Below are 20,742 nucleotides of genomic sequence, written 5' to 3'. Positions count from 1 at the left end.
AAATAATAGTTTTTAGTACAAATTTTTAGAGAAAAATAAATCAAATAAATTAAATTTTATATTTATTATATCGAGAACTGTGACATGTGTGACTCTCGTTTGATTGACTACTCAATCCGAATTATCCACAATAGCTATGATTTGTAACAGGTCATAATCTTCATATAAATTCTAACAAGTTGTCATTTAATCAATTATCAATATTATTAACAATAAAATAGGTAACCTAATTTAACAATAATAATTATCAGTCTGTATCCATTTGTCCGTCTGACTCGTCTTCTGAAGACTCGTCGGATTCTGAAGATTCTGAACTAGATTCGTCGGTGGACATATCATCGTCTGAACTGGTATCCGAAGTCACCGTTTTTAATAAATCATCACTGCGTAGAATATTCCAATTATTCAACTTTTTGGTGTCTGTAATTTAATTGAAAATTACAATAATGGTATAAAATAATTCCAAATAAAAATGGACACAATTATATATATAATATTATTATAGAATTGGATTGTAATATTAATGTTTATTTATATTTTTTCAACCTAACGGCTATTCGACTTATGTTAGTTTAACAGGTTTTATTTTTAGAATACATTATCCATCATACATACCTAATGAATAAAAATCGCTGAGTGTTAAGGTTTTCGAACCCTTTTCAACTATTCCACCGTAAACGAACAGAGTATTATGTTTGAAAGCCAAGCCACTATGCGATCTTGGCGATGGGGAACTGAAATCCACTTGAGATTTTTCCATGTCTTGTTTAATTTTAACTATAAAATATACATAACGTGAATTTAATATAAACGTAGTAATAGCATACTACAGTTGGCAATTTATGGGAGAACAAAATTATTTTAGTTCTCTTGGTTTCGTTAATGTAAAAAAATAGAGATTGAAATTTTTTCATACTCGATCTCCACGTAGGCACGGTCTGTTCCATGTCTAACATGTACAAATCGTCAAAGAATGTACTCTTCAAATCATCATCCTCTTCTTCTTCGTCGTAGACCCCGCCAAACAAATAACCTTTATTGTGTCCAGTGACAGCAGTTCCGGATAAACTACAGCGAGCAGTTGGTAGGACACCACCTTGTTTCACTTTTGACCAACGACATTTTGAATAATCCATATCGCCTTCTGTAGAATAAATAATTTATAATTTACTAATAATAATTGTCGTGCAGAATCATACACTTAATATTGCTATAGGCCTTTTTTTTTTTTTCAATCGATCGAAAATGCTTAATACGTAAATTAAATTATAATTAACTATACTTGCTTTCGGGTGTCAGTATAAACATATCGATCAAAATTGTTCCTTTATCTTCCTTTTTTATTTTCTCCTTGTAATAACCGCCGTACACTAAAATTCGGCCATCATCCATTGCAAACATTTGACAACCGGACCTGGGCGATGGTCCTTGTCCTACGATATGTCGTTTGGAAATTAATTATTTTATACAAACAATATCTTGTTTAATTTTTTTTTACCAGTAGTTTTAATAGTTTTCCATTTGTAATCCGCCAGACTAAAAGCGTATATATCATTAAAATACTGATAAGTGCGAGTGTTGTCCTGAAAACCGCCAAACACAATTAAATGACGTTTACTGAGGATCATTCTATGTCCGCTGCGAGCACAAGGTCCTCCTTCAGCACTAAACAGTTTTAAAAAAAAGTTGTAAGCATGACTTAATTTTTACGACTGTAAACGCAATTGAACTGTTACGTTATTTTGGTCCAAGTACGGTTTTTCAGGCCAAAAACCCATAAGTCGTTATAATGAAAAAATTGATATTCGGACGGACTGGCAAACTCGCCGCCAAACATCCATAGCTGTCCATTGTCTGCCGCAACAGTAACACAAGCGTGAGATGATCTAGACGGCGGTGCTCCTGGAGCGTCTACTAACGTCCAAGTATTATGACTGATGTTGTAGACAATTAAATCGTTATACATTACCGTCTAAAAATAGTATATCAACATTTAGGTAAAATATAATATTTTGCTAAATGTTTATTTAAAGTCGAAGCAAGATTTTCAATTAACTACATTTATTGACTGCTTATTGGCAATAAGATATTGGTTTCAGTTGCGTAATCATAATACTATACAAACATTTTTCCCATTGTGAAATTCTCCGCCAAAAAGAATTATTTCATCTTTGTCGGGATGTGTGACAAATGTAAAATTAGAACGACGAGACGGAGGATCGATTTTGGTTTCTGTAACTTTGTTTTTTGCTTTATTTTTAGCTTCGATATGAGCTATAATTGCAGACACTTCAGGCTGAAACCAAAAATTTTGAAATTTGTTAAGCAATATACATTTAACACAAAAATAGTTATTTTTCACTATTGTCAATAATACAAAAGTTTTAGGCATTTTCAAAAGTGATAATACCAATTTTGGATATGAAAACAGTTAACGTTGGTACATATTACGTAAAGATAATTAGACTTAGATATACAATATTATGATTTCCAAAATAATTTCATTGATATTTTTAACTCACTTCTCCAATTTTCGCAATGTCTTTTTTTATACGCTGTGCGATCTTTTTTTCTTTTTTAATAGCAGCTTTTTCTACGCGAGAACCTTTTTTTTTATTTTTACCCATGTTGAAAATAACAATTGCTGAAGTACTTGGTAATTTGTCAACAACTATGTATAATAGGTATTCTCTTTTAACACTTCCAAGACGAATTCGCACACAATAAGATCTACGTTTCTTGTCACATGATATTAATCTCCTTCGATGTTTTCATAAATAAATAATAAAATAATATGTACTCTACGAAATATTAGGTGAGAGACGTGATTGACATGTTTACGCTAAAAAGCACGTTTTTCTTAATTTGTATTTTATCAGGCCGTAAAGTGTAAACACTATTATCTAATACTAATAATGATAATACTTCTCCCCCTCCCATCACCCTTTCTCATCATTGATGGGAATAATAATCAGTGCAGCCATATTATATCGTGATACAATATACCGTTTGATTATAATTGATATTTGATAAGCCTAAATTCAAAATACCTACATCTTTGAAAAACCATTATATGACTGTTATTAAAACTTTAAATTCTTGTGTTAAATTGACAATAACAATAATTCATAGTATTTGGTCAACTTGCTATTGTATAATTTATCATAGACCTGTTAGGAAACTAGGTAATAGGGCGTGTTAATGGTAGAGATGGGAATTTCAACTCTTCTTGATGAATTGATTCACTTGATTCAACGAGTCGACTCACTCATATAGTCTGCTAGTGGTCATTTTTTCTGAAAATCGTTACTCAGCAACGACTGTCGACTCCATATAATTTTATTCATTCCAAAATTCCATAGATTCATTGGCCTCTCAAGCCACACAATAATTGTCTGCTCGAACTACTAATGTAAACGTCTTTGCAGATTAAGTAGTAATACCTAACTTTTGAAAATTACCAATACAAGTTCTGTTACATAACTTTAAAAAAACTAATAACTGAAAGACTTTTCACGCTGACTCTTGTACTTGTAATATATTGTCAATTATTAAATAAAACAAATATATAATGAGTATCGAGTAATGTATAAATAATTAACATTGAAGATTCTTTAGCATAGAATATTCGTCGTTAACCAATTTCAGAGTTATCAACTCATTGATTGATGATCAGAATTTGAGAGTTGGTAGCACTGAATTATTAAATTTTTACCGAGTCACTGACCTTGACTGACCACACTGAATCGAATCGTTCAGTTCACTTAAAACTTTAAATGAGTCAACTTTTTGAAACAGCTGAGTACCCACTCACGAAGTACTCATCTCTAGGTTCAACTGTCAAGTGTTTAATTTAGTAAACTTTTTTTAATCCTTGTAGATTTATTACAACATTTGGTAGTAATTATAAAAATATATTGTATAGGTTTTTACGCGGGCAGCTTATTGAAAAGTATGAATTTTGTGGACGCAAGACCGTTCTGGAGTAGCGCACTTCTCGAAAGAGATGACATCGTATCATGGCGGCGAAGATATTTGGAAAACATAAGGCATTACCGACAACAAGGTAGACCGATATACTATTTAGACGAGACGTGGGTCGATACCCGTGAAATGATCGACCAGGCCGCCGTCGATGCATTCCTCAATGGGCTCGCCACCGGTCAAGAAGAACCATCGTGGAAAAGCAAACGACTCATTGTGTTACACATTGGATCGTCTGACGGCTTTGTTGCCGGAGGGCTTCTGTGCTCCGAATTGGAAAGAAATTCTGCTGGAAATTATCACGAAATGAACGGCGACACGTTCTATGAATGGTTCGTCAGAATTCTACCGTTGCTCAAAGAAAATGCCATCATCGTCATGGACAACGCCTCCTATCATTCGATAAAGAAAGAACGTTTTCCCGGTAAGTCTTGGAAAAAAAAAGACATAACCAATTGGTTGGGAAGTAAAGGCGAGATCGTAGGCCGATCGATTGTCAAAGCGCAGCTGTTAGAACGGGTCGACCTTTTAAAACCGCGATACGACGACGATGCATATTATGTCATAGACGAGTTGGCGAAAGCAAATGATAAACTCGTGTTGCGATTGCCTCCGTACCACTACAAGCTAAACCCAATCGACCTCGCGTGGTCGCCGGTTAAACATTACATCCGAATGCACAACACCACCTTCAAAGTAGAAGACGTGCGGCGATTATTAGTCAAAGGCGTGAAGCGGGTAACAGCCGAAATGTGGGCGGATTTTGTAGAGCGCGTCATTAAGCAGGAAGACATGTTCCGGAATATCGACTTCGTTGCCGACGAAAAACCGAACCAAACCTAACCTTTTCTTTTTTTTTTTATATCTAAGTTCCCTGCAAAAACTAGAGGGGGGGGATTGTTGTTCACTATTTGCTTCCCCTCTAGCAGCCCGCCTTTAATCAAATATACAACTATAAATATACACTAATATATTTATTTATTTATTACGATTATACGGGCTAAGCGCTTTTGGTACGATTAACGAATAAAATAACAGGTATACGGTATACAGACGGTGTAAAATATAATATTCAGAAACAAAGATGTAAAATGCTAAAGATATAAAGAAAAAATGAAAAGTATTATAAAACGACGAGCAAATAATTTACAACAGACAAGATTACAAAATGCACAATTAATAATGATATTACTGAATATAATTAGATATGATTTAAACGAGAAAGGTGGGGTCTGTATTGGCATAAGACATCATATACGTCATATAGGTTCATTTAACAGGTAGTTGGTGGTACACAGTGGAATATGAAAACAGTCCAAATGTTACATAACCTATAAAATCTGTAATACTACAGATAGTACCAACATCGATTTTACCAAAAGCCCGCCAAGAGAAATTTCGTATTTTAATATCAAAAACATTGCCTTTAGTTAGGTTCTTATCTTTATTGCAAATTGTAGTTCACGATTAAAGATAATATAATTGCCCAACGAGCAATATCGCCAACGGCCACTAAAGTACTCCTAGTAAAAAATTATTTACATTATTATTTTGAATCGCTTTAATTCTGGTGACTTGGATACAAATCATAAATTTCAGTGTAGTTTCATTTTGCGGAATAAAACGGTGCTGTTGACTAATTTCTAGACACCTTTTTGCATTCTTAAGAGGTTGTTTTGATTTTTTTTCTAAATCAAAGCAGTGTTCTTTTTCGTAATTTCCTTATAAAAAAATTTTCAAATTTTTAAGAGAACGTCGCACCGTCCATTTTTAAGGAGTAAAGTATAGGCAATTTTTTACAAAATCTTAATTTAAAGGTTAAACTGTAATGTGTAATTATTAGTTCAATAACTAGGACTCTATTTTGGTAGTCTATTTTTTGGACTATCACAGCATCCTTGAAAGCGATTTAAAAATGTTTTTTTATCTCTACATGTTTAAGCAGACTGAAAATAACTCGCTTAATTTTGATTTTAGAGTAAAAGCACCTATTATAAAATTAAAAGAGAACAATATTTCGGAGGTCAAGACGGTGCGTTTTTTTCATTATTCTAATTATAACGCTCAATACATAGTTTAGAAATAACGACTATTTTAAAATTTTTAAATAACTGTAACTTTTAAAAAAATTAATTAAAAAAAAAAAACCAACCGTCTTGCCCTCCGGAATATTGTTTTCTTTTAATTTTGCAATGGGTGCTTTTACTCTAAAACCAAAATTAGGCGAGTTATTTTTAGTCTGCTTAAACATGTTTTTACTACTGAAAATCATCGGTGCGACGCCCTCTTCAATAGCTAAAAATTGAAAAACAAAATTAAATTTATATACATTTTATTAAATTTGTATGCCGACTTGAAGTCGAATTAAAAAAAAATGTTTGTTTAATTCTGACACACCTGTAATCACACTTTTTATTTATTTATATATATATATATATATATATTTTTTTTTTTTAATGTATAAGTAACTTCAATGATTGGTATTTTACTAAAAAGTGTAATATTTAAGAGCCTATACATTTTTAGGACTTGAACAAAATATTCTGAAATTTGTACAACACTTACTTCTATGTATACAGAACATCTGGTAAACGTTTTATAATAGACTTATTTTTACTTGAAGTTGTAAGAACTTGAATAAAAAGATGTTATACGTAGTTGCTAGTTTTAAAAAACGGAATTTAAAAAAAAATGTATACTTACAACTTCTAGAAAAAATAAGTCTTCATTACCAAATTTTTACCAGATGTTTAATATACATATAAGTAAGTGCTATATTGCTACAATAATGGCGCAGTAATGGCACAGTGCTGGCGTGTTATAAATACAAATGTTGGTAGAATAATAAAGCAGTACTGACGTGACACATTAATGACATTACTGTGGAATCAAACATTAAAAAAACATGCTAATATACATATACATAGGTTATTAAAATTGAGTATAATTTATAAAACATATTATGTACAAGCAGTATGAACAAAAAATTAACTTATTAGTTTTATATCAAACTAATAAACTATGCTTCGTTCGCCGAGAGAGCGTGCCGCGACCCGACGAAAAATGGCTGTTCTGCGTACAGGGCTATAATCGTGCGGCGGACAAGGAATTTTAAGTGGGTAACTAGCAAAGCGCAAAAACTTACGCTGGACTCTCTCTAATTGCCTCAAATCACCCGCTGTATGGGGTTCCCAGACAACAGAACCATACTTCAGTATCGGACGCACAAGAGCGCAAAATAACACTTTAACAGACATACTTAGCCTAAAGTCTTTTGCCAACCTCATAACAAATATGTTGTTTTCAAATAACAGACGACGAGACGTCACCAATATTTTTGCCACTCGCTTTCCAGGTACCATCACTTCTCGTTCCATTAAACTAAAAATATCCTAGATTTGCAGGCTACAGTCTAGTAGGAGATCGAAGGTTTAAAGTTAAGTCAAATAAAAACTTAAAAATAAAAGTTTAAAAAAAACGCAAAAAGTGTTAAGAGGGGAGCCGGATTTGATTCCGGTACCACTCACTCCTGGGAACCGTTCACGCTCGACCGCACCACATATAGTTTTCAGAACAAATTTTCTACAAAACCTACATACGAAAGGGATTTCGTTCCAACCGTGTGTCCCGCGACACGAACTAGTTTTTTTAAAAAAATAAGTTCAAATTAAAATATATAATATATCATAGCTAAAAAGACAAAGGAATGATATGTATTTATTGCTAATTATAATTATTATTTTCCATTTGGAATGGATTCAATTTTAACGGATTAATACTTTTTTTTTTTAATTTTTATGGAGACCTGTTGGTAACATATGGCTTGCCTTTTGATGTATATGTATTTCTCAGCTGAGCGTCGACTTATTAAATCTATACACTGGCTCTATAGTATAGAGCCAGTCTATACTATTAGAGTCGTATAGTCTATACTATTCTACAAACCACTTTGGTTGCTAGTCAACGCTGGACAACAGTTATTGTTACTTTTTTTAGCAATTATTGTTAATTATTGTTACAGAATGTTTAAACCTCTGTGGTTTGCTGCCCCTCTGGGCTTAGTTGTACTGGCGTACTACTCATACATGTATTATGCAAAAGGAGACGAGGAAGAGAAGCGGCAGGAGGAGGTGCGACAGGAAGAGGAGCGACAGAAGGAGGTGCGGTAGGAATAGGAGTGACAGAAGGAACAGGTCTGGAAAGAAATGACCAAGACGGAAATGTTGAAGGAACAGTGGGAGATGTTCGGGATCTGTCTGGAAGTAGCCCAGCAGGTCCGCGAACCTGGTCAATACTCCAAGTTTGTCAACCTACTGTCTGCGATATTAGCATTCCCGGAAAACGAGGCCACAGAAACGGCGAGGATAATATTTAAGCCTATTCTTCACCGCATGAGACCGGACGAATTGCGGGAGTTTGACAAAATGGTGGACAAAAAGAAAACAACTTTAAAACTAATTCCAACGCCGTTTGGTGGCAACGTGTACAACGATGTACTCGAAGGTGCCAGGTAACTTTTGATTACTATAGTCCCTGTTCTCCAATCGGCTACAATTCTACAATCGGCTCCCTGGTCTCCAAGAGCGGTCCAACCTCCGCTGAACGCCCTCACTCCCTCGCGCCCTCATTCCCTCACGCCCTCATTTTATCCCTGTGGACAGGGGAGAAAGAATACTTCCAAGGTTCTCGCGCCTGTCGTAAAAGGCGACTAAAGCGACGTCGAGCCCAACGTAATGTGGCCTTCTGACAGGTCACTTCTTCTTGAGACACACCTTCTGCGGCCCGCAATTAGCACCGAGGCGCCGATTCTCGAATGTTTATCGAATTAGACAAGATTTTGTCCCCATTGGTTTAATATGGTGACAAAATCTTCGTCGAAAGCGACAAACATTCGAGAATCTGTCCCCCAGTGCTACTAGGCGGGCCGCAGTCGTAGGGGATCCCTTCGGGGTGAACCACTGAAGCCAAGGAACACCTGTCCCATGCACTAAGTGCATGGCATTCGCTATGACGTTAACCAATTGTGTTAAATTATCTATTGAGGAGTTTTTTAGCTTTTACAGCGGTACCGTTTGGCGTCAGACAGCTTCAGGCTCGAGATGAAGCCAAGCATCGGCGATGGATCTGCTCCTGCTGGCCCTCTGGAATCGCCTACGAGCCGAGAGAGAAGACTTCCTCGGTCGCAACTTCTGTCAGGTCACTTCTTCTTGAGACCGCTTAAGGCCAAGGAACACCTGTCCGTGCACTTTGTGCATGCCACTTGCTATGACGTTGACGCGGTCGCATCGCGACCCGGTGGTGGCCGAGTACTAATCACACCCGAGCCCGCTTTCCTCTCTTCTCGTCCGACATGCCGCGCTCGCCGCTTAACCGGACACTTCCATTGTAGATGGATACACGGACATTTTTATGGATATACCTTGTTTTTAACCTTTTGTGTAAATAATAAAGAGCAACCGTGATACTTAAACCCGGCATATATTTTATTTTCACAACAATTACCCTTTTTTTCTATCACGATTTCAACATTTGGCGCAGTCGGTATTTTCAGGACCTAAGGAAATTTAAATAATATATTATTTATTTTTTTATTTTCTGCACCCCCTTAATTCTAACGAAGTTAGCTTAGCTGGACCTTGAGGTTAGTCTAGGCTCCCACCGTAAGAGAGTTTTTTCTCAAAAAAATTACAAATTTGTGGTATTTTTACGCTTAAAAGCGAAAAAATTAATAGGGTTTCTGAATAGAGTAGTACCCGAGTGTGCTGCCGATTTTTGGTCCAATAAGGAAGATCCCGCTGCCAAAGGTCTTAATCAATGTTGCAAGTCTGACCAAGACACACGGTCTGCTGCGTTGATTATGAAGGCCCCAATGGACGGGTGAAGTTTCCGCATAACGGAATAAACGGCCGTAATGGACCGAAGTAACCCGAAAAAGATATTCTGTTCCATTTTAACCAATTTATATTTGTGTGTTTACAAGACACGACATGTAGTTTTGTGTATTTTGACTATTGCGATTGTTCGCATATTGCCGTTCGGTTCTAGAGATAACAGTTAACTCTGATAAACGTTAGTTATATTTTAGTTACTTTTTTTCTGATAGAATTGGCAGACTGATAAATGTGAATATATATTTTGGTGTTTCGGGGCTGGTCACGCTGATAAAATAAAAATTGTGTTATCTTTTGGAAGAACTCTTATCTCTTATCATTTTTTGGAAGAACTGCCCCAAACACGCCAAGGAGGTCTTTTAAGGTTATGGTCGTAAAACCACGGCATCGTTGTTGCTGTCGATCTGTTATCAGTTTTACAATAATCAGTAATTTAAAAATCGTACCGTTTGTAAAAAAAATATTAAAATTATTATTTTCGCGGCGCGCCGTTATTATTTTTATTGTCACCTCGTTGTACACATGGATATAGTTACAGGGATTTTCATTAAAATAGCTTAGGTATTATTTTACTGCCCGTTTTGTCGGCTAGATAATATGGCCAAGCCCAGACGATCGACGGGACCGGCCTTCAAATATCGCACTTGCGACGTTTGCCAATCGACTTTATACTTTACGGATTTGGAGGGCCATTTCTCTGATCATTGTCCGCCGGCCGCAGAAAACTGGCCACATGCGTACGTACAACGTAACCGTCTGTATTCATTCGCCAAGCAGCACGCAAAAGGTAATAGGACGGTTAACTAAATCAATAAACAATTATGTTCATTTCTGTTTAACAATCTGTAACATATCGGTTGTCGTTAAACTGTTGAACAGACGATGAATTCTTGGTGGGCAACGACAGCGTAGTTGTACCAATAGCCGCCATACAGCTGTGCGGTTTCATTCTAGGAGAGCCGGTGATTGTCAGGTGCGGAGCCAAGACGTTTGTTAAAAATATATGGTCTTCTGACGAACTGTCGTTGTCGAAAGTGTTTTTCTCTCAAGAAGGTAACTACGTCTGTTAGGGTAAAACCATTTGAATATATTATGTTTTATATTCCGTTTACATCCTCTGTAGTGTTAATCAGTGAATTCGAAAAACAAGAACACGTGTCTGTCGAGCGCTTTACAGTTCCACCGAGCGAGGCCCAACACATTGAGATTGTTTTGACTCAAGACGACCAGTTGCCAGACGGCGAGTTTATAAAACAACTGTTGCTGTACGCATCCAACAAGTACGAAGGAAGGACTATCAAACGGTCGGATTTTCTGTGTTTCGATTTCTATGGACGCAGTCTTTCTTTAAAAATATCCAAAGTTCAGACGTTTCCTAATGGTGGTGGCATTGAGAAACAAATGGAAAATATAAATTTGAATGATAGCTTCTATCATATTTCATCGTCTACAACTTGGAGTATTAAAGGCGATAACATCAAAAGTAAAACTATTTATCCTATATCCGATATTGGTGGCATAAATAACTTGTACGAAAAAATAATGACAATTATCCAAAAGACTAATTGTCATCGAAGTGAGTGAATAATTTTTTTTATAATATATTAATTTACCAATACATTTTTCAAAAATATTGTTATTGATGTAAATAAATTAAGTAACCTGCTTATGAATTAACTAAAAAAAATGTTTTAAAATAATTCATTGTTTTAGATCATTGTGGCGTTCTCCTACACGGTATATCTGGAACTGGAAAGACGTTGTTGGCCAATACAATAGCGTGTTCGTTGGATAGGCACATAGTAGAGGTGAAAAGTTGGGAAATTTTAAGTAAAGTATATGGCCAATCTGAAGCGAGGTTAAAACAATGTTTCGAAGAAGCGCTTATGAATTCTCCTAGTGTGATTGTTATTGACAAACTAGAGACGTTTAGTCAGTCGAGTAATCCCACAGATTTGGAGCGAAGAATCATCAACACGTTGCAATCACTGTTTGATTTACTTAAAATGGCAAAACACGAAGGAGTTGCGGTATTGGGCACTACCAGTACTTTAGATTTGGTCGACAGCAATCTGCGAAGACCAGGAAGGTGCGTTGAAACAATCCAAGTAGCGTTATAAATAATCAGTTGCAATTGAGAAAAATTGTTGTTTTAGATTCGATTACGAGATCGATGTACCAGTTCCTAATGAAGTGCAACGTAAAGATATTTTATCTCGACAGTTGGCTCATGTCAAACACAAAGTCACCGAATCGGATGTTGTAGACATTGCGTACAAAGCTCAAGGGTTCGTAGGAGCCGATTTATTAGCCGTAGTCAATCGTTCAGTCACTGAAGCCGCAGTGAATAATGAAGAATATGTCACTTGTAAACATCTCGGTGTAGCTGTTAATCAAGTGAAACCGTCGGCCATCAAAGAAGTCCTAGTTCAAGTGCCAAATGTATGTATAAAACAATACGACTATTATGTTTTTAGTATTTCGTTCTAATGTTATTTATAATGGTTTATCGCTTTAGGTCAAATGGACCGACATTGGAGGGCAGGACGATATTAAACTCAAACTCAAACAAGTGGTCGAGTGGCCACTTAAATATCCGGAGGCTTTCAAGAGAATGGGCATCACGCCACCGCGGGGAGTACTGTTGTACGGGCCGCCCGGTTGTTCGAAAACGATGATTGCCAAGGCTGTAGCGACGGAAAGTCATTTCAATTTTATATCTGTCAAAGGACCGGAACTTTTTAATAAATACGTGGGCGAGTCTGAGCGTGCTGTTAGAGAGACGTTTTTGCGTGCCAGGAACGTGGCTCCCTGTGTAGTGTTCTTTGACGAACTAGATGGCCTGGCCGGTGAGAGAGGTGCGGGCGATAATAGTTCCGGCGGAGTCCATTCTAGAGTGTTAGCACAGCTGCTAACCGAGCTAGATGGAGTTCAACCCTTGGGTAACGTTACCATTTTAGCGGCGACCAACAGACCAGATCTCATCGATTCTGTAAGCAATATATGTTTACTGTAGTATTGCGTTTCGCATTCAATAAACCGTCGTCTAATCATTTTTAGGCACTTTTAAGACCGGGTAGATTGGATCGAAAGGTGTATGTCCCGTTGCCGAACGCCATTACTCGGTGTGAAATACTAAAAATGAAACTTTCCAAGATGCCCACGTCGCCTGATGTAAATATCGACAAACTCGTCGAACTCACAGAAAATTTTTCTGGCGCTGAAGTATAAACCAAACTTTATTACCGATACAACAATATTTCACTACAAGTTTAATAATTGTTAATTTTTTACGTTTTGTAGATCATTGCGGTGTGTCACGAAGCTTCACTGAAAGCTCTAGAAGAAAACATAAAAGCCGATAAAGTAGACATGCATCATTTTAGTACAACTCTGCTGAATACCCATGCTCAAACGCCGATGTGGTTGTTGAGTATATATGAAAAATTCTCAGGACACAAATAACATAACAATTTTCGTTTATTAAAAAAAAAAAAGTAAGTTTAATCTAAGAGATAAATACGTGTAAATAAATAGATGGGTAAAATGGTAATACGCATGTTGTTGCGACTTGATGATGACATAGAGAAGTGGTTGCATGAAATAAATGAAAGAGATTCTAAACTATAATAACGGAATGTTCTTCGCTATGGCAATCAACAGGGCTTTTTCAATCAAATTTATCTCTGAGTTTCGACTTAAACAGCACAGGCAGTAAAGACAGCGTGGCAAAAGTGGCCAGCAGTAGAACGGAAGACCATGACCACGAACTGGTCGTAGACGTCAGCTCGTGTAACGTTTGTCCGGCTTGTACGGCCAACACGGATGGCACAGCAACTCCTGAAATAAATGAAAAATTACTTTTGACGAAAATACTAAGAATGAAAAAATACTCACCAAAAAACGTTCCTGCCCAAAAAGGTATCAGCGGTACGTCAACCAAAGGTGCGCAAACGTTTATAAACCAGTTGGGCAAAAATGGCGTAATACGTAAAAACATGATATAGCTGAACATGTTATGATTATGTTTTTTTACCTGTAAAAATTAAAAAAAATAACAATTGGCTCATCATTGTTTCAAGTATACACTGGCCGCTATACTCACCAATAGAGCGTAGGATTTTATTCGGTCCGGGAAATATCGATAAGCTAATCGTCTGCCGATTGTCATGGACAGCAGGTAGCAAAAGCTGGCGCCCATCGATGAACAGAAACATATTATGCCCAACGCCAACATAAACGGATACAAGAATCCGCACAGGATTGAAAGCGATATCGAACCTGGTATGGCAAACGTTTGTAAACTGAAATTCAACATGAGTTAAGGTGAAATGACAACAATATATATTATTGTTTGTAAAACAACTGTCTTAAAGCAATGGTCTAGTCATATATAGCGTGCATTGTGCCAGTCAAAAAAAAAAAAAAGGATACAATATATAACAGAAGAATATTGACATGAACACTTGGGCGTAGTACGTTTCTTTATAGTGTTCCAAGACTTTGCCCAAATTCTTGGCATCTTCGATGGTAAACGGTATTTTTAGGTACTTTATTTCATCTCTAAAAAAAAAAAATCATCGTCAGTCTTACGGTTATTATCTGTCTGTAGAAAACTTACTCTTGCAATTTCGGAAAACTGTAATACAGGTATACCATGATGAACACCGACAACAAAAATATAACTAATAATATTAGTACAGCTTTGGTGGTCGACATTGTTTGGTCTGTTTCCAACTGGGGTTGCTTTATCGACATGGTCTCATCGAACGTGGACTCTGAAAATATTAATATGAGTTTTTTTTTGTTTGTTGCAGATATTTACAGAGGTTGTAAGCGTTGCGGAGTCTTGCCGCCAATTAATATTGTAAAAAGTTCTATACCTGTACCGTTCTGTATGGGTTGATTCACAGACATGATCGATCAATTGAAGTAATACTTAACACGATGCGTTAGTGTTATCGTCGAGAAACGACTAAAGGTTTCTCTGCTTTTAAAATCACAATGAAGAAACAATTACCATGTGCCCAGTTGTGTTTGCGATACTGTTTTTTTCCCCTGTACACACAAACGTAACTCTTGTTGTTGTTGTTGTTATTTTCTTATTACTACTATCATGGTGTTGGGCGATGTATGTTATGTTTTCAATTTTTGTTGTACCATCGAAAAAGTGTATACAAATAATTTTAACAATAAACGTGTAATATTAAACAACGATTGGTTTTGTTTTTTTCTCTTATCACAGCGTCCAGACTCGGGAGACTAAAATATAATAATAATAATTAAATTGCGACGCGTCGTCAATGCGTTTTCGTCGGACATGTATATTACTATACTATCAATGTTAAAAAATATTACATTACACGTCTCGTATTCGGTTTCCAACAGTACAATGGTAAAAATAATTTTATATTCGAGGCGTGTGAGAAAAAAAAAAAAGTACAGACTACTCTACTGCAGTCTATAGTCTTATCTTCCTATTAATATTATCGACGTCTTGTTATCAAATCTGTACGGCACTGATAACAGAATACAATTTGCCACAGATTAAAATGGTTTCAACTTTCATATCATATTTTAATCTGTGATAACACCATCGTTACGGTCGTCCGTCATTATTATAATATCACACTCGTGTTAAAACTTAATAATACTTTTTATACCGGCAATAAGTTAAAAGATGTGTGCTGTTTTTTTTCACGTCGTTTGATTTGTTATTAAATTATATAATAATCGCATTTTTTTTTTACCCACTTTAATATTGTCTGTTATTTTTACCGTCCGTTATCGATGAGCACGATGCTGATCAATCAATGTCGTACGTTGATGCGCCGACCGTTGCCTGTCAATTGTTACGCTGTCGCTAGGTGTTCGACAAAAGCTCCAATAAAAGGTCAGTTGACGTAACAATATTACACTTCAAAGTACGTCCTAACAATTGTGTCCGTTCCGATTCAAAAAACGGTCGCCGAAGATATTTTCCAATGTATTCGTAAAATAACGTTAGATTCGTATGTTTAAACGCACCCGGATCGGATACGCCAAGAAAGCACTTTAATACCTACAGTGAAGGGATACTCCTTTCGGGCCCCACCTAATTTTTTTTTTGTCTTACGATTATTTTTGACTTAGTTAACCATATGTTTATTGTAACGTGGATAATCAGTCACTACAGAATGATAATTAAGTGTGCACAGTGAAAGCTATTACGTTAAATAAACAATGTTTCTTAAATTACCTCTATCAGTCTTCTTTTCATTCGTATTTAATTGACAAAAGTGTGTAAGGTTTTCCTGATAGTTTCCTTTAGTAAATCACTAAATATCATAATAATTAGCTGTCTATATAATATTTTTGAAGAAAAAAAATGTAGCTCTTGAATAAGAGGGTTATTTTTTTTACTCAATAGTAATTTAACTTTAAAAAAACCTAAAACTATGGCCTTCTCGGCTTCCCATTAAAGCAAAAAATTAGTAACTTTATTACTTAAAATTAGTAATTTATTTACCAATTCACAATGTAATTAGTTATGGAATTCAATAGAACAAAGAATGCAGTTTAGCCACGAAGCTTTTTCTTTTTTAATTTTTTGATTGGACTTACTTTTGAAGTTACAAACAGAAACTTCATTTACTGCATTTCTCGTTTCATAATGCAATTAGTTACTCTGTGACAAATTTTCACATTAAAAAAAAATTGTTTTTAAAGAAGTGTTTTGACACTTAATTTTAAATGTAAAAACAAAAATTAATTAAAAATGTATTGTACTTACTACTTACACATTTGACACAATATTCAAACATTTTAATTTTAACCAATTGTATTTAACTGGGAAGTTTTTTGGTGAAAATTAGAATAGCTTCATCAAATTCGATTTCTCCAATTGTTTTTGGTAATTTAATTTAACTGCTAAGAACTTACTGGAGCAATGTCTTTGAGTGTACTTGTATAAATTATTTTGTTTCGTAATGTATCATATTTTTTGTTTGTTTAGATGGAGAATTCAGAGTGTTGGACTTGAAAAGAAAAGCTATTAAACATCAGGAAAAAAAGAAATATATAAAAACCATAACAATGCCTCCTAGGTAAGTTATAATTAGAATTTATTCTGTCTAATTTTTTTCATAATATAATTAAACTAAGGCGGTCCAAAAATAAATTAATCCCTGTAGAAAAGTGATAGTGATGTAAGTTATTTTGGTAATATTTGTTTTATTTGTAAGTCGTTTACTGAGAAAAAGTAATTATGTGGATTGACCTTTAAGGTACTAAAGTATATGTGCTTAATTTATGGATAATTTGTTAATTACCCAACGATGTCATTAAACCATTAAAATACAATCTGTTCAGTTAATTTTGGCTTTTGTTCCAGAGAGACGAGCATGCCAATTGATCAAGATTGGTCGAGTGTGTGGCCGGGACCAAAGACTTTTCATCCGGCTTCCGTTCCCCTAGCACTGCGGCAAGGTTACGATCAAAAAAGAGCTTCACCTGGCAAATATGGCAACGCCGAATTAATGAAAATCCCAAATTTTCTGCATCTCACACCTCCCGCCGTTAAAAAACACTGTGCCGCTATAAAGAAATTTTGTACTGAATGGCCGAAAGGTTTGGAAACCGACAGTGATTGCGATACGCATTTTCCCGTGTCAGTAACGACCACGGACTATTGTCATTCGTCGCCAACTATTAAAGATCCAAAAGCTCGGATCGTCACAATCAAAGTAAATAACAAACTTTGTTTGTACGACTTGTACAAATGATTAATCAATCGATGTATATGATGTTTTAAACAGGTCAGTCTGAGTTCTTTAAATTTAGATGAACACGCTAGAGATAAAATGTTGAGGTTGGTCGGAGAACGGTACGACGAAGAGTCAGACACAATTACCATCGTTACCGATCGATGTCCCACGAGACATCAAAACTATGATTACTCGATTTACGTTCTAACCGCGTTGTATCACGAATCCAATGTAAATTATCATAACTTGTTTTAATATAAAGAAGTTATTATTTTGTTCTTTGTTTTTTTTAGACTTTTGAAGAATGGGAAAAGTTAAAACAAGAAGCCGATATGGAACACTATATTTGGGAGAATAACCCATCAAAAAAAGCATACGTTTCGTTTGTACAATATCCAAAAGAAGTGACCGAAGAAGACGTGAAATCCTATTCTATCGATAACGACTCTGTAGGACAAACATACAAACAGGTCGTGTCGGACTTGCTAAACAACGGTAATATATTTTATAAAAAAAACTATCAAAAAATATTTCTAACGTGTTTTTTTTAAATTTTGCTATCATATAGGTGAAGACGAGTATACTTTAAGCAAGTACAGAGAAGCTGCATATGCCGTTTTAATACCGCAAGTTTCTCAAGCTTCGATTTAAAATGATAAAATACACGGTATATTAACTAAGCAAATATTTGTACAATAACATAATATAATAAGTTTTATTTAGAATCATCTAATTCTTCTTTGTCTTCTTTTTCATATTCGTCTTCTTTAATAACTACTGGCAGACGATCTCCCCATTTACTAGATCTTGCGCACCGATACGGAATTCTAAACAAATTAATGAATCCAACTGTATTTTCATCAGTTAAAAGGAGTTTTAAACCCATAATCAGTGGTGTGTAGTCATAGGTAGGAGTGGAAATATGTATTATCTCTTTTTTAATGTAAAAAGAACATTTTTACCATTTAGGAAGCTAGTTGGAAAAAATATTGTACAAAATTTGGGAGTTTTTCAAGCATTTCTGAATATTTTTTTTACATTTGTCTACGTTAATTGTAGTGAGAAAAAATGGAAAACTAGCACACCACTGTTGGTAACAATCATAATTATTATTACAATAAGAAAATTGAACTAGTTTTACTACGCACTTTCCGTGTTTTGAAGCGGTGAAAATAATTTCTTGCAGTTTGCCGCTGCTAGTGCACATACGGCAGATAGAATGTTTCGAACGCACTTTGACCGGCCGGACTAGTCTAGGCCATTGTTCATCGTCGGCCAATCTAGGTCCTACACGTAAGACACACACAATCATTGTAAATGCAATTCAGAATGACTGAAAAGTAAATAATATGGGGGAAAAAACTAACCTTTTTTCACTATAATATACGAAATCGGAGCTCGTTTAAATTGTGACTGTTGAGCTATATTTGGCGTATAGTAGGATATTTCAAAATTACAAGGAGTATTGTCCGTTTCGAATCTAGGGCAAGAGTGTTCGTGAGGACACTGAAACAATTTGACTTTATTAAAATCACATAGCGAAAGAGCGCAACAATAGTATAGTTATACTTTACCGGTGAAAACACATGACAGTCGCCGTCGTTACTCGAGGAGATGTTTAAAATAAGGTCCCGGGCTTCGTTGATCAACTCAAATCCGGCTCTCGTTCCCAATTCGACGAGCACAATGTATTTGTTTGTTTTATTCCACAAATTCAAAATAGTCTCAAAACGATTTTTCATATCTGGCAGCTCGAATAACGAAAATGCAGACACGACGAGGTCAAATTTTAGCTGAAAACAATAATAATAAATTTATATATAACTTTAAGTGTATAAAAAAAAAAATCAAAATACTTTTGGCGAAGACGGCAAGAACTGTCGATAAAATAAACCTTTCGGTAAAGCACTTTCATCGTCCGGATTTCCTCCTTGTAAAATGAGCTTCGATAAATCGTTCATTTTCGACGAAGTGTCTACACAGTAATATTCCTTTAACGATTTGCCCCAAATGTTTTTAGCATTCCTAAAATCAGTTTTCAAATAAATTACCGAGTAAACAATACTTCTGTTTGGTTTTACAATAAAAACATACATAGTTACTGTACCGATTCCAGATCCAAAATCAAACAGGGATTGTGGCGCAAAGTCGGGGTCTCTTTGTCGTATTTCATTAAACAACATTCTCATTGTAGCGTAATCAGGAGCAATTCTGGATAACAGATACTGGAAGCATACATATTCATTATTGTAATCGATGGGCTTCCACTTATACGTACGTTGAGCCACTAATTTTTCTATACGATTTTTTAGAAATTTTTCAAACTTTTCTTTGTGTTCTTCAGACATATTTTGAATATCGTCTAAACATTGTAAAATATTAAATAAAAAACCAATTTTAACGATAATGTACATGACCCCAAATTTAAACTTACATTTATCTTCCAGTTCGACTTGGTGGGCTCGTCTCTTATCGTTTAACTCGTTTTCTTCAACGGGGACATGTCTGCTCTTCAAGTAATTAACTAGTAGTTGACCGTCTTGTACGATGCTTTTCACCTGTTCGTCTACAAAAAGGAAAAATCAAAATCATTTTCGTTAAGTTAAAATAAAATTGAAAGAGGTAGCCCTTCAGTTTTTTTTTTTTAAACCTTTTAACGATTTCACGATGGATTTTATCAAGTCGTTGGGTAATGGTTCGGCGATTAATTTACATCTGCCCGGATGCTTCCTGGGTTTGATTTCTTCGCCGGATACTTTTTGACGGACATCTTCGTTCAAAATTGTTGTCAATTTCACTTTGGTCGAATACTGTAACATTAAAAAAAAAAATTAAACATTATTCGTTATAATATGGCACACGTTGTGTAATATCATATTTACTAACACATCTCCGGAAGCGGAGCAAACAACGAGACATGTCGGTTAGGGCTAAACTTGTATATTTTAATACTATAATTAAGTTTAAAAATTAATTTTGAAAAACCTTCATGGCTCCCCGCTCGTGTGTTCGGAAGCTGTTGTTATCACTCAATAACTGATAACGTATCAGTCGCGGTTGATTACAAATAATTGTTATCAACGGTCGTGCTTATCACCGTTTGTACGACGGCCGTTATCACA

At 35.4% G+C, this 20,742-nt stretch overlaps 6 protein-coding genes across 6 annotated transcripts; 3 read left to right on the top strand and 3 right to left on the bottom strand.

Annotated features, from left to right (window-relative positions):
* Positions 1-36: 36 nt before the first annotated feature.
* LOC126834238 (kelch domain-containing protein 4) lies at positions 37-2,872 on the bottom strand. Its single transcript, XM_050566019.1, has 8 exons — positions 2,523-2,872; positions 2,126-2,296; positions 1,737-1,972; positions 1,499-1,665; positions 1,287-1,433; positions 917-1,144; positions 616-777; positions 37-420 (listed from the first exon to the last, which is right to left on the bottom strand). The coding sequence occupies exons 1-8, from the start codon at positions 2,625-2,627 to the stop codon at positions 248-250; spliced, it is 1,389 nt and encodes a 462-aa protein (XP_050421976.1). The 5' UTR covers positions 2,628-2,872; the 3' UTR covers positions 37-247.
* Positions 2,873-3,719: 847 nt separating this feature from the next.
* Positions 3,720-4,953, top strand: LOC126834501 (uncharacterized). Its single transcript, XM_050566463.1, has 2 exons — positions 3,720-3,856; positions 3,926-4,953. Exon 2 carries the CDS (start codon positions 3,955-3,957, stop codon positions 4,825-4,827), a length of 873 nt encoding a protein of 290 aa, XP_050422420.1. The 5' UTR covers positions 3,720-3,856; positions 3,926-3,954; the 3' UTR covers positions 4,828-4,953.
* A 5,356-nt stretch (positions 4,954-10,309) lies between these two features.
* Positions 10,310-15,104, top strand: LOC126834878 (ribosome biogenesis protein SPATA5). Its single transcript, XM_050567082.1, has 9 exons — positions 10,310-10,662; positions 10,755-10,928; positions 10,999-11,451; positions 11,589-11,964; positions 12,032-12,317; positions 12,394-12,867; positions 12,936-13,100; positions 13,179-13,372; positions 14,693-15,104. The coding sequence occupies exons 1-8, from the start codon at positions 10,473-10,475 to the stop codon at positions 13,338-13,340; spliced, it is 2,280 nt and encodes a 759-aa protein (XP_050423039.1). The 5' UTR covers positions 10,310-10,472; the 3' UTR covers positions 13,341-13,372; positions 14,693-15,104.
* Positions 13,351-15,348, bottom strand: LOC126834882 (transmembrane protein 41B-like). The gene is made up of 7 exons (XM_050567088.1): positions 15,234-15,348; positions 14,759-15,137; positions 14,497-14,653; positions 14,310-14,438; positions 13,981-14,179; positions 13,773-13,911; positions 13,351-13,715 (listed from the first exon to the last, which is right to left on the bottom strand). Exons 2-7 carry the CDS (start codon positions 14,790-14,792, stop codon positions 13,546-13,548), a joined length of 828 nt encoding a protein of 275 aa, XP_050423045.1. The 5' UTR covers positions 14,793-15,137; positions 15,234-15,348; the 3' UTR covers positions 13,351-13,545.
* Positions 15,349-15,468: 120 nt separating this feature from the next.
* LOC126834881 (28S ribosomal protein S35, mitochondrial) lies at positions 15,469-18,353 on the top strand. Its single transcript, XM_050567087.1, has 6 exons — positions 15,469-15,768; positions 16,870-16,960; positions 17,248-17,599; positions 17,672-17,851; positions 17,914-18,115; positions 18,189-18,353. The coding sequence occupies exons 1-6, from the start codon at positions 15,666-15,668 to the stop codon at positions 18,269-18,271; spliced, it is 1,011 nt and encodes a 336-aa protein (XP_050423044.1). The 5' UTR covers positions 15,469-15,665; the 3' UTR covers positions 18,272-18,353.
* On the bottom strand, positions 18,267-20,641 carry LOC126834880 (methyltransferase-like protein 17, mitochondrial). The gene is made up of 9 exons (XM_050567086.1): positions 20,507-20,641; positions 20,271-20,430; positions 20,055-20,186; positions 19,715-19,982; positions 19,477-19,645; positions 19,195-19,413; positions 18,988-19,126; positions 18,769-18,907; positions 18,267-18,447 (listed from the first exon to the last, which is right to left on the bottom strand). The coding sequence occupies exons 1-9, from the start codon at positions 20,537-20,539 to the stop codon at positions 18,336-18,338; spliced, it is 1,371 nt and encodes a 456-aa protein (XP_050423043.1). The 5' UTR covers positions 20,540-20,641; the 3' UTR covers positions 18,267-18,335.
* Between the last annotated feature and the right edge of the window lie 101 nt (positions 20,642-20,742).

This window comes from Adelges cooleyi, unplaced genomic scaffold, assembly GCF_023614345.1.
Source record: "Adelges cooleyi isolate 19-005CV unplaced genomic scaffold, UGA_ACOO_1.1 ACOO_flye_CR_arks_rails_tigmint_CR_PRNA_21, whole genome shotgun sequence".
Classification (NCBI taxonomy): Eukaryota; Metazoa; Arthropoda; class Insecta; order Hemiptera; family Adelgidae; genus Adelges; species Adelges cooleyi.
This window is presented reverse-complemented; position numbering and strand designations above follow the sequence as displayed.

Bases quoted from the DNA above. Each gene is read 5' to 3' on its own strand.
- LOC126834238 (XM_050566019.1), bottom strand. From the start codon at position 2,627: ATGGGTAAAAATAAAAAAAAAGGTTCTCGCGTAGAAAAAGCTGCTATT. The intron at 2,297-2,522 runs GTGAGTTAAAAA...TTTTGGTTTCAG, and splicing joins ACATTGCGAAAATTGGAGAA to CCTGAAGTGTCTGCAATTAT. The intron at 1,145-1,286 runs GCAAGTATAGTT...TTTATTCTACAG, and splicing joins GTTTATACTGACACCCGAAA to AAGGCGATATGGATTATTCA.
- LOC126834501 (XM_050566463.1), top strand. From the start codon at position 3,955: ATGAATTTTGTGGACGCAAGACCGTTCTGGAGTAGCGCACTTCTCGAA.
- LOC126834878 (XM_050567082.1), top strand. From the start codon at position 10,473: ATGGCCAAGCCCAGACGATCGACGGGACCGGCCTTCAAATATCGCACT. The intron at 10,663-10,754 runs GTAATAGGACGG...ACTGTTGAACAG, and splicing joins CGCCAAGCAGCACGCAAAAG to ACGATGAATTCTTGGTGGGC. The intron at 11,452-11,588 runs GTGAGTGAATAA...TCATTGTTTTAG, and splicing joins AAAGACTAATTGTCATCGAA to ATCATTGTGGCGTTCTCCTA.
- LOC126834882 (XM_050567088.1), bottom strand. From the start codon at position 14,792: ATGTCTGTGAATCAACCCATACAGAACGGTACAG. The intron at 14,180-14,309 runs GTATCCTTTTTT...GTTGAATTTCAG, and splicing joins ATATTCTTCTGTTATATATT to TTTACAAACGTTTGCCATAC. The intron at 13,912-13,980 runs GTGAGTATAGCG...TAATTTTTACAG, and splicing joins TAAAATCCTACGCTCTATTG to GTAAAAAAACATAATCATAA.
- LOC126834881 (XM_050567087.1), top strand. From the start codon at position 15,666: ATGAGCACGATGCTGATCAATCAATGTCGTACGTTGATGCGCCGACCG. The intron at 15,769-16,869 runs GTCAGTTGACGT...TTGTTTGTTTAG, and splicing joins GACAAAAGCTCCAATAAAAG to ATGGAGAATTCAGAGTGTTG. The intron at 17,600-17,671 runs GTAAATAACAAA...TGTTTTAAACAG, and splicing joins CTCGGATCGTCACAATCAAA to GTCAGTCTGAGTTCTTTAAA.
- LOC126834880 (XM_050567086.1), bottom strand. From the start codon at position 20,539: ATGTCTCGTTGTTTGCTCCGCTTCCGGAGATGT. The intron at 20,187-20,270 runs GTTTAAAAAAAA...TCCTTTTTGTAG, and splicing joins CATCGTGAAATCGTTAAAAG to ACGAACAGGTGAAAAGCATC. The intron at 19,127-19,194 runs GTAAAGTATAAC...AAATTGTTTCAG, and splicing joins ACTGTCATGTGTTTTCACCG to TGTCCTCACGAACACTCTTG.